The 12043-nt window shown below is 38.0% G+C and overlaps 2 protein-coding genes across 2 annotated transcripts in view; one reads left to right on the top strand and one right to left on the bottom strand.

Annotated features, from left to right (window-relative positions):
• Window positions 1-26, top strand: part of CDKN2AIPNL (CDKN2A interacting protein N-terminal like) — an 18817-nt gene extending 18791 nt beyond the window's left edge. The window contains exon 5 of the transcript XR_006201705.1: window positions 5-26. The gene's annotated coding sequence lies outside the window, so the exon portion shown is untranslated. The remainder of the gene's footprint in view (window positions 1-4) is intronic.
• The window catches only part of UBE2B (ubiquitin conjugating enzyme E2 B), a 15260-nt gene extending 3217 nt beyond the window's left edge, over window positions 1-12043 (bottom strand). The window contains exons 1-4 of the mRNA XM_042935442.1: window positions 11859-12043; window positions 9700-9780; window positions 8462-8487; window positions 3215-3304 (exon numbers count right to left, since the gene is read on the bottom strand). Of these exons, the coding sequence (XP_042791376.1) occupies window positions 3215-3304; window positions 8462-8487; window positions 9700-9780; window positions 11859-11902 (241 nt within the window). The 5' untranslated portion in view covers window positions 11903-12043. The remainder of the gene's footprint in view (window positions 1-3214; window positions 3305-8461; window positions 8488-9699; window positions 9781-11858) is intronic.

The following is a 12043-nucleotide window of genomic DNA, read 5'->3' as shown; positions in this document are numbered from 1 at the left end:
TGAGACTCCTAAGCAGGCTCCATGCCATCAGTGCAGAGCCCAACGCAGGGCTCTAACTCATGAAGTGTGAGATGAGGACCTGAGTCAAAATCAAGAGTAGGATGCTTAACCAACGGAGCCACCCAGGCACCCCAGTGAACACTTGTGAGACTACATGTCTACATGATAAACTTCCACAAGTGGAACTGCTGTCTTGATGAAGGGTAAATCCGTTTAAATGTTATACATACTGCCAAACTTTGGAAAACTTCATGGAAACAGCCAGATCACTCCACATAAAGATAAGAATAGTGAGGCTTTTTTGGGGAGAGGGGCAAATTATACATAAATGCTGTCATTTCTCAGGGTTCTAATCTCCATCCTCTTCCTTCTTGCCCTGTATACACCCTCTGGGCGATGTTATCCACTCTCATGGCGTCAATGACCATCCATGTGCTAGCTATGTCTACTTTTTAGCTTTAGATCAGATTTAACTCTCTGCTTTAAAGCAGCTTACAGTGGCTTACTATCTATCCTACAGGAACATCAAACTTGGCAAGTCTACACAACAAAACACTTAAGTATAGATTAAGTTTCAAAGGAGTAACTATTTAAAGTAATCCAAAAGTAAACTAGAAGCCACAAACATTCATCAAATGATAAATGGATAAACAAAATACAGTATATTCATAAAATGAAATCTCACTTGAAGCAATAAAAGGAAATGAAGTACGGTTAAAACATCAATGAACCCTGAAAACTATGCTAGCTGAAAGCTACAAAAAGCCCACGTGAATTATAGGATTTCATTTATATGAAATGTCCAGTACAGGCAAATACATAGAGACAGAAAATATGACTGCCTAGGGCTGGGGTGCTGGGACAAAGGAGAAGGACTGCTCGTTGTCATGGGATTTTTTTTGGGAGAGATAAAATGTTCTAAACGTGATTATGGTGATGGCTGCATAACTCAGTGAATATACTAAAATCCAATGAACTGTACAATTTAAATGAATGAATAGCATGATACATGAATGATACTTCAAATAAAGATGTTTAAAAAGTAGACCAGAAAGTTAATAAAATACTAAGGTGCCTGGGTGGTTCAGTTAAGCATCTGACTTTGGCTCAGGTCATGATTGGGGAGTTTGAGCACACCGGGCTCCACGCTGCTGCTGTGGAGCGTGCTTGGGTCTCTCTCTCTCTCTCTCTCTCTCTCTCTCTCCTTCCCTCTCTGCCCCTTTCCTGCTCTATCAAAATAAATAAACTGAAAAAAAAATTCTGATAAAAGAAAAAAGGGAAACCATGTTATTAATACAAAGGGATGAGAAATAATCTAATACATGTTTCCTTAAGGTTGAAAATACTACACACCTTACACACATAGACCACCACCACCCCCTGCACATTATACAGTGTTTCCCACTTTGATTTACAGAGCCTTCTTACCACATTGTGAATTTGATTCGATAACAAGTCTAAGATAAAAGTGGAATAAATGTTAAGTGACTCCTTCTGGAATTAAGTGAACTGATGGAGAAGACCATATTTAAATGAACAAAGGTTATAAAAAAGAAAACTTAAATCTTTCATACTGTATTTATAATCCAGGAATATACATATATTTGAAATAAATAAGAGATCACATATGGAAACCAATTTGACAGTAAATTTCATATATTAAAAAATAAAATAAAATAAATAAATAAATAAATAAATAAAAAGGAAAAAAAAAAAAGAGATCACAGAAGAGCAAATTTAATTATAAAGAGTCACTCAGCAATCATTTATGGAAAACAGTAATTTCTACAAGTGAAAATAGGAATAGAGAAAAAATGGAAAACTGTATTTAAAAAAGTCTTGAAAACATATGAATGTTTGACCCAATAATCCCACTTGTAAAAGCTTATATTCTATAACAATAGTATGGGTATTTGGGAAGGTTTTCAAGAATGTTCAAAGTGCTATTTAAGGGGCACCTGGGTGGCTGAGTCCCTTGAGCATCCTACTCTGGATTCTGGCTCAGGTCACAATCTCATGGTCAGGAGTTTGAGCCCCAAGTCAGGTTCTGCAATCACCAACTAGGGTGCCTGGGTGGCTCAGTTGGTTAAACATCTGACTCTTAATCTCGCTCAGTTCATTATCTCACAGTTCTTGAATTCAAGCCCTGCACTGGGCTCTGGGCTCACAGCGCAGAACCTGCTTGGGATTCTATCACTCCCTCTTTCTCTGCCCCTCCCTCACTTTCTCTCTAAATAAATAAACTTTAAAAATAAATAAATTAAATTATAAACTGAAAATCACCAACTGGACACATTAAATAAATTATGACTCATAAAACATTCTACAGCCATTAAGAAGGATATAAAAGAAAACAGATGAACATAAGGGAAGGGAAACAAAAATAATATAAAAACAGGGAGGAGGACAAAACAGAAGAGACTCATAAATATGGAGAACAAACCGAGGGTTAATGGAGGGGTTGTGGCAGGGGGGATGGGCTAAATGGGTAAGGGGAATTAAAGGAATCCACTCCTGAAATCATTGTTGCACTATATGCTAATCTGGATGTAAATTTAAAAAATAATAAAAAAATAAAATTAAAAAAAAAAAGGATGTAAAAGAATAGTTAAGGTACTCACAGTACCTATATATCTATATAAAAAATTATATCACAGTATCTATAAAGAAATTATATAGAACAATCTCAGTTTTGAACAAGCACTTGCATTATTTAAAAGCTAAATTTTAAGCAACAAATTATTTTTGGTATCTTTCACATTTCTACAAATAAATAGGTATTATTTTAGGGGCACCTGGGTGGCTCAGTCAATTAAAAGAGTCCAACTCTTGGTTTCAGCTCAGGTCATGATTTCACAGTTTGAAACTGGGCTCTGTGCTGACAATGCAGAGCCTGCTTGGGATTCCTTCTCTCCTGCCCCACTCCTCGTGCTCTAAATATAAATAAATAAACTTAAAAAAAAAAAAAAAAGCACCTCTCTTAAAAAAGAATAAAAAGGATATTATTTTAAAATCAGAAGTATTAAAACAAAACAACTTTACTTGAAATTTGGAACCTTCTAAAGATTCCAGGATACAAAACCATAGCTAATACTGACATGGAAGCAACATCTAGAAGTGAGAAGTAGAAGGGAAGGCATAACAGGAAGGAAGCCACTGCCACTCTTTCCCCCCTCCCCTCATCATTTGTGAAGTGTAATAAAATGTTACTTACCATTTGGATGAAACATTTTGGATAAAAACCTAACAGTTGGTGGTTTATTTGGATACTCTTCAGAAAATTCTATTACTAGTTTAAAAGTACCTAGATAGAAAACAAACCAAAATAATTATAGTAAAGACAAGCAAAATTTTTAATCTCTTCATCAACGAATCCCCAACCCAATACTGGTGTTTTTGCACAACCACACAAAAATTAATGTCAATTTTGGCTTAGTACATAAAACACACTAAAAACACTTTGATTTACGTTAGACTGGTTACCACACAACATTGGCAAGCACTTGGGAACACACACTTTCAAGTGCTATCGGTGGGAATGTTAACTGCCATACTTTTGGAAGACAATTTGGCCCTAGCTACCAAAGTTTAAAATGTACATTTGGGGAACTACAGCTAGTTTATTATAGCTTAGAGGGGTGTATGCCAAAGGATTGTGAGAGGGGGTAACTACCACACAACAAATGACTTAGACTGGAGGCATGGACACTAATCTGAAAGGTCTCTTCTGTCCCCATACGAATCTGTTCACTTAAATATGCCAAGAATCACTAGTGTTAGTGTAACTGCCTATTTTAGGTTACAGACCAAAGTGGTACACCTTGTAAAGCAGTATTTTATGGTAAGTACAAGCATAGGCTTTTAAAAAATTTATGCACTTCTAACAAAGTCAGTCTATTCACAGTGTACTAAGAACTCTCAATTCCAATTCCAAATTTATTATGCAGAAATAACCATTATTAGTGGTTTTGTCTTTCTAGACTTTTCTGTTTATATACTATCCAGTTTTTTATTTTGAGGAAATCTTCCCAAAGGTTGAAGAGGCATTCCAACTACAACCCTTGAGTATTTATAATACTCTGTAAATTGAGCTTTATTCCTAATGAGGTCAATAGAAGTTTAAACCATTCCAGATGTTTCTACAAGGTTCTTCCCTTAATTCATCAATGCAGTTTTAAAAAGCAAAACAAAAATCCTTTCTTCTATTTATTCTATCTTGTATTTTACCTTTACGTATTTAGTACATAACCTCTCTTTTACATTTTTTTTTCTTTTTGGCCTTTTGGACATTTGGGATTAGGTAGGTCAAAGATAAAAGCAAAATCAAATGTGTTATCTATTTCATATTCTGAATCGAGGTATTATGAAATGTACAGTTAAATCGTGAAGGCAGCCTTATATCTAATAATGTATTTTGAAAGTTTACAGTTTAATTAAAAAAAGTATAATGTAAAAATTTCAGGCTACACAAATACAGAACAGCTTTTTAAAAAAAAATTTTATGTTTATTTATTTCTGAGACAGAGAGAAACAGAGCATGAATGGGGGAGGGGCAGAGAGAGAGGGAGACACAGAATCCCAAGGAGGCTCCAGGCTCTGAGCTGTCAGCACAGAGCCCAACGCAAACCGTGAGATCATGACCTAAGCTGAAGTCGGATGCTTAACCGACTGAGCCACCCAGGTGCCCCTAGAAAACCTATTTTCAAGATTTTCCCCTACCTTATGGAGTCTCAGGACCCCTTTATACTCGTATTCCCAACCACAGCCATGTTTCCAATGGGAAGTCAACGGAATATTAAGATGGGGAGAGATACATGTGATAGCATACCATTTTATATATTTCCACCAAAAATGAAAAATAACTTCATTTAAAAATATTGGCTCTTTAGTAACTAGCTTCCAACAATTCCCCCAGTTTTTAACATTCTGTTGTCATGAATCAGTTGGTACAAACTGCTTCCAGCATGCTACTGGATTTAACTATCAGTGTTTCTTTCTTTGTTTTTTTTTTTTTGTTAAATATTTTTTGCTTAAGCAATTTCTGTACCCAACATGTGCTCAAACTTACAACCCTGGATCAAGAGTTGCATGCTCTACTGATTGAGCCAGCCAGGTATCTCTAACTATCAGTATTTCTTATATTAGAGGATTGAACTAAAAAATTTTGGAAGTAATTTCTATGCCCAATATGGGGCTCTAACTGTTTTGACCTGGAGATCAAAAGTCACATGTTCTAATGACTGGGCCAGCCAGGCTCCCCCAACTCAGAAAAATTTTAAATATTAATTACTGTAAACTCACTACACATTAACCTAAGTATGAAACCTAAGTATGAAACCTAAGTATATGTGTAACCTACACATTAAATTAAAAATAATATTATCTCCCCCCCCCTCCAAAGATAGTGAGAAGTGTAGCACTGTTTTACAATTCTGCAAGTCTCCTTAATGATTGGCTTTAACAGAAGACAGCTGGATTTTCTTAGCTACTTCTGCAATCTGTTACAATATGCTGTTTTGGTTGAGGGATAGGAAGCAAATCAGGCTTCATAAAATCGGTAAATGAAAAAGTAGAGTATTTTCATTGTTTTTTCAGATAGTTGTAGATATTCTTTTTTGATTACTAAAGAACTGGTAGGGTTTTAAAGGTTAATTGCAATGTAGAATCTGAAACCGTATCAATAAACGTTTTGCATCAGTTACACTAAAATCTGTTGCACAATGCATAAATCTTTTATTGATCCATAATTTTCTAGTATCATACATTAGTAACAAAAAAAATACAGACTTATACAAATGTAAATTCTGCCACATTTCATTATATACTATCAAAAAACAAATCACAATTAGGTAACCACCTACTGATCTTATCAGAGAAGTCTTGAAGTACAGTTCACTTCATCACTTTTAAGTATGTCTGCCATACAGTCAAATCTAAATTATGACAGTTCGTCTCTCAGTCATTCATTCAAGTAGAAATGCTCCATGAAGAAAAGCAGTTTATGTTGCAACTCTGACAACTGCACGTGCTTTTTTTCCAGACAATTGTCACAGAAGTGTTTTATGCATACTTCCCACCTAATCACACAGAAGATTTTAAAAATGTATACTAAAGGGTCAGAATTTTTTTTTGAGAGAGAGAGACAGAGTGGGGGGGGGGTGCGGGGGAGGGGCTTAAAGGGAAGGAGGAGAAGGGAGAGGGAGACAGGAGGAGGGAGGGGGAGAGAGAAGGAAGAAGAGGAGGGGGGAGAGGAGGAGGGAGAGAGGAAGAGGGAGGCAGAGAATCTCAAGCAGGCTCCAAGCCCAGCACAGAATCCTACATGGGACTTGATCTCACAACCCTAAAATCAAGACCTGAGCCAAAATCAAGAACCGGATGTGTAACAATGAGCCAGCCACTCAGGCACCCCAAGGTTCAAAATTCAATAGTATTAATATTTACTTTTTTACCAAGATGTATCTTTTTTGTCATCAAGATGTTTTAAGTGAAATTGGTAACTTTTAAAAATCACAGAAGAAATTAACTTGAATTTAAATAAAGATTAAAAAAAATAATAAACAGCACATCTCTTTAAAAAACGCCAAGAACAATGGGTTGCCTGGGTGGCTCAGTCAGTTAAGTGAATGACTCTTGATTTTGGCTCAGGTCATGATCTCAATGTTCCTGGGTTCGAGCCCCATTCTGTCAGCACAGAGCCTGCTTGGGATTCCCTCTCTGTCTCCTCCTCAATCAATAAATTACAAAGAATATGGGGTGTCTGGCTGGCTCAGCCGATGGAGCATGCAACTCCTGATCTCAGAGTGGGGAGTTCCAGGCTCATTTTGGATGTAGAGATTACTTAAAAATTAAAATCTTTAAAATACATTTATTTCTTAAATAAATAAAAAGAATGCAATGACTGTTAGTACAGTATAGAGCCACCATCTTGATTTGTGCCAAGATGCTAAACTGCACAGGTCCACTTATAACTACTAAAGGTTTTGTACCATTAGTACTAATTTGAATAGAATAAACAAGGCAAATAGTGCCTCACTAGTGGTATGAAATTTTTTTAAATGTTTACTTATTTGAAGAATGAAAGTGAGTGAGTGTGGTAAGGGCACAGAGAGAGGGAGAGAAAGAATCCCAATCTCTGTCAGCGCACAGCCCAATGCGGGGCTCAAATCTCATGAACTAAGAGATCATGAACCGAGCCGCAATTAAGAGCTGGACACTTAACTCTGGACACATACCAGACACCCTGGTATAAACAGACAGTTTTGATCACAAGGTATCCGTGAAACAGTTTCAGGGACTTTAAGGGAGCCCTGAGAACCTCCTGATAAACTGTAAAAAGCTGAAGTCCTTAAGTCCTTTTCTTCAATTCTTTACCCCCACCCAGAGGTAACCACTGGTAAGTGTGGTATAAAACCCTTTAATACACACACACCTGCATGTATATATTTAGTAAAAATGTAATACAATATATGTTATTCTGAAACTTTTTTTGTGTCTTGAAATGTACGACCAGATCTACCTTATTCTTTAACGGGTACATAATATTCTAGAATCTAGATATATCATAATTTACTTAACCATTTCCCCTACTGGCATTCAGGTTCTCTCTTTAAAAACAGTACTGCAATCAGTGTATCTGTGCAAATTATCTTCAATGGCTTAATTCTGAAACCATTTTGATAATTAAAACAAACCTGTTCAACAATTCTTAATATCCATGCTATAATTAGGGAAAAATCTAAGGACCTGGGTCTTGGTGAAAATACTAAATTTAAGAGACAAATGATCATGCAGAATCCTATTTATGGATGTCAAATGCTAGCTAGGTGTGAAACTACTGGCAGCCATTTTTTAAAAGATTTCTTATTTTATTTTTATCAAGTCATCTCTACACCCAACATGGGGCTCAAATTTATAACCCCAAGATTGAGATTCGCATGCTTTACTGAATGAGCCAGCCAGGTGCCCCAGCTATGTGTGTTTAAGAGCAATTTCGGCTCAACACCCCATCAGCATAGATACCAATGTTAAAAAAGCACCAAGGGCGCCTGGGTGGCTCATCAGGTTAAGCATCTGACTCTTGATTTCGGCTCAGGTCACGATCTCAACAGTTCATGAGTTCGAGCCTGGCATCATGCTCCGCGCTGACAGTGTGAAGCCTGCTTGGGATTCTCTCCCCCCCACCCCCGCCCCCGAAAAAAGTGCACAATTATCCTCCTTTAACCTACCAACTAGGCCTATAGTTCTACAGCCAAATACCAAAGTAACACAAAGAACTTGCAATGGATAGTGATCAAAGTGACTTGGAAAGAAAGTCCTCTGTAAACTATGACTTCTTAGCACTAGTTTTAGTATGACCTAATAATGACAGAAAATAGTTTTAAATTAGATATGCTGTTGTTACAACTTCCTGCTTAAAAAGCAGTGTCCTAATATTACAGAAAACATAATGAGAATGACTTACCATCTTCAAAGGGTGTCCCTTCTGGTCTGAAAACAAGAAGATTTCTGATTAAAAGATGTTTTCATTCTGCCTCTTCCTGATTTTTAAGAGTGAAAAGGATAAACTCAGAGAAGGAGGGGCTCATTCTAGTGATTTGTGAAGTTTTAAAGATAGTGTTGGTTCACTGTCATGTTAGCCCTAGATTTTTAGAGATATAGGCATACAGGGTAACTATTTTCAAAGTTTTCATTTTAGGCTGGTTTTAAATAAAAAAAAAAGGGGGGGTCACAACCTTAGTAGAAGAAGAATTAAGTTCATAAATACCAACCAGTGTCTTCTTAAGAGAAAAAGTCGTATTTTCAATTTACATCAGTAAGATGGAAATCACTTTTAAAGAAAACTGTAACACCAGTGTTCTGCTTCCCAGTAAAGCTCTTGTTCCAAACAGCTAGACAGAACTGATGTAAACCAAGAAAGATACTTTTTTTTCTCAAATCTCTTCCCTGCCTCCATATGCCAATTTCATCTTTCATAAGCAGCACTATCAAGTTTAATTAGTTCTTTCAAGGCATTCAGGATCTCAAAGCATGTTAGTCTGAATTTAATCTCTTTCCTTTAAAAGAGCGAACTACACTCATTGTTTTCACTAGTTTTTAACATGAACTCTTACAACTCATTGCAACTCAATTGTTTATGAAGGTATTCCTTTAAAGTTTGAGTGTAAAACCCAAGTTTAAAAAGTATGCAAGAAAAAAGATCAAATCCAGGAAAACAAAAGAAAGCATAATAAAATTCTAAATTAAGAAGCATGTATGCAATACATATAATATATAAAACATAGACCACTTCTCAAAAGGCTCCAGTTATTTCACACCAAGGTGTGAGACATTTTTATTTAAATTCTTACCACACTCCAAGTTGTCAGTATTTTTTACTCCTAGCTTTTTTAGTTACCAAAGAATGCAACCATAAACACTTGTTGGTACACTTTGTACAAAATAATTTACCTTTGCTCATTTAGTTTCGAATGATATTTTTATCAGGTAAAACCCAAAGGGATTAGAAAGTCATAGACAGTAACACCAATGCAAATAAATTTTACATAACTACAAAAACACTTACTGGCAGGTTTTTTTTTCTAATTTACTTTGCAGTTTCTGTAAGATTCCTCAGTTCCACTTCAGTCTCTTTCCCTAGCCGATACATTCGCTTTTTAAAAAGAATTATACACCTATCATTTGTTATACCTTTCCACTCACCCAAATATAACTGCATTCCACTGCATGATGTTGTTTTCAGATGGTGCGCCACTGACACCCACAGGTGGGTCCTCTTGCAATCTAGAAATCCAGAGTAGTAATTTCCAAAGTTGAACAGCTTTAAGTCACTAAGAATGCCAAACAGAACTCCTGTGGTCTGTACAATCTACTCTAATACAAACTAAATCCATCTCCTTGTTCTTGTGCCGAGGTGTAATAAACCATAGGACTTAAAAAAAAAACTTAACAGGTATATACCTATTAAATACGTCTTCAAATTATCTAAAATTCCAAAGGGCTTTGGAGTCATCCCTCCTCAAATATCAAGGTTCAAAGTTAAGAAATATCTTCGAGAACTGATAAGTACAGACTGCCATCAACAACAAAAATTAAAAGCCCTGAATGCAAAAAATATTTTTACGCACCATCAATTTTGCTGCCATAAACATGCTGCGACTGTGTGAGTCCTAACCACAGCTACCTATGCAACAGCACCCCCACCCCCCAAAAGGACCCTCAAGGCAAACACTAAATGGCTGAAAATATTTATATTCAATTTAATCAGGAAACTAGTGTTAGGCAGGAGAATAGCTATATCTCATTTGTTTCAATTAGCAACAGCCTTTAAAGAAATCAAGATTCAATTAGATTTTTTCATCAATCCCTATTTTAAAGACCTGCAATATAGCTAAATCTATCTCTCATTATCAAGAGACTCAATACAAAGCTACCTTCCAACATGTCATAATCAAATTCTTGTAACATGAAGCCCTTGGAAAACTACCAAAGGTGCCATGTGTTCAACTCAGAATTAAACAGAAAAGTGCAGTAAGAAACCAGAGTAACAATGGAAAGGAGCTGAACTTTTATTATTTGGATTTCAATCACCGGAACGTGAAATTTGGTTTTAAGTTTCAGAAGACAACTTTTGCACCAAATAGAACACCTCCTTGTACAGACTGTCATTTCAGTAAAAAAATAAGTGAGACATTTTATATACAGACATAAATCTGTAGTGATTGTCAGGTAACATACTTTCAAATTAGTCTACATAAAAATAGTTCTTTTCAGTCAATCTGATTAAGCCACGATGACCAGAACCCTTAAAGGAATTATGCTGCTTCATGTCCACCAAAGGTAAACGGCTAAATTAGAATATATTCAATGATAAACTATCCAAAGCTCAAAACAATGGCTTCCAAATGCCTCACCTATGGCTTTCTAATGGCGAAGTTGAAAGGTTACTTCCTGAGCAGCTACTGGATATTTTGTCTCAACCAGGGCAGGTCTCCCCAGAAAATCACTTAAAAATATGCAGTGGATCTAGTGCAGTTTTCCGTTTTTTTTCCCCCGTACCTCCGAGTATCAAAGGTAAACAACTGAGAAAAAGGCACTTCTTCCTCACTAACCCAACACCTCTTAACAAAACCCTATTTTACAAAAGGAGACCCAGGGAGTATCAGGTTAGCGCCAGTCTCAAGAAAGGCATTTTTCCAGACTTTGGAGGCTATAGATAGGGCTTTATACGCCAAGCCACAGAGCTGAGTTCCAGAAGGCACTGGCAGCCTGGGCTGCCAGCCCGAGTCCCAGGTCTCTAAGCCAGTTCTCAAGGTCCTTTCGGGCGGGCGAGGGGGAGTCGGGTTTCGGAGGATGGGTTACTAACCTCCGGACCTCGCGCTGCAGACCCCACCCTCACTGCAGAAAGAATGGGGGGGGGGGGCGCTTTTCGTCCCAACCCTGCCCCTCAGAGAAGACTGCAGGGCCATCCAGCAAAACTAAGTGATGCAACAAGCAGGGAAAAAGACTGCAAGGGTTCGCTTTTGGGGGACGAGGCACCGCAGGGTGCAGGGGCGGGGGGGAATGAGGCTTGAGCTCTAGGGCCAGACGTCGGCAGCTGACCCAAGTGAGCAGCGGGGGCATCCTAGGATAATCCATAGCCATCTTTTTGCTTTTGGGGGAGGGGGTATCAAAATTTCTTCAATAGGAAGAGCGAGGAAGGAAGGATGGGGAGTGCGAACGGGGAATGGGCTTCCGTCGGTTCCACTGGGCCCATAGTCGGCCCTCTTAGGGTTAGGAGAGGAAGGTGTCCCGGATCCCCGCCCAGCAGCCCCACAGCCACGGGGAGGAGCCGTCCCCCAGGCCAAGGTGAGGGGCCTTACCGCTTGAAATCCCTCATGAGCCTCCTCCGCGCCGGAGTCGACATGCTCCCCAGCTGCCCCGCGGTCAGTCTGAAAGAAAAGAGTCCCGCGCAGCCCCCCCACCCCCCGGCGCGTCGGCCGAATCACTGTGGGTCACCACCGCTGCCGAGACTGCACAAACAACCCTGCAATGACGTCTCCCTCCG

This window comes from Panthera leo, chromosome A1 (assembly GCF_018350215.1).
Source record: "Panthera leo isolate Ple1 chromosome A1, P.leo_Ple1_pat1.1, whole genome shotgun sequence".
In the NCBI taxonomy this organism is placed as follows: Eukaryota; Metazoa; Chordata; class Mammalia; order Carnivora; family Felidae; genus Panthera; species Panthera leo.
Note: the sequence above shows the minus strand (reverse complement) of the source record. Positions and strands in the feature narration are given on the sequence as shown.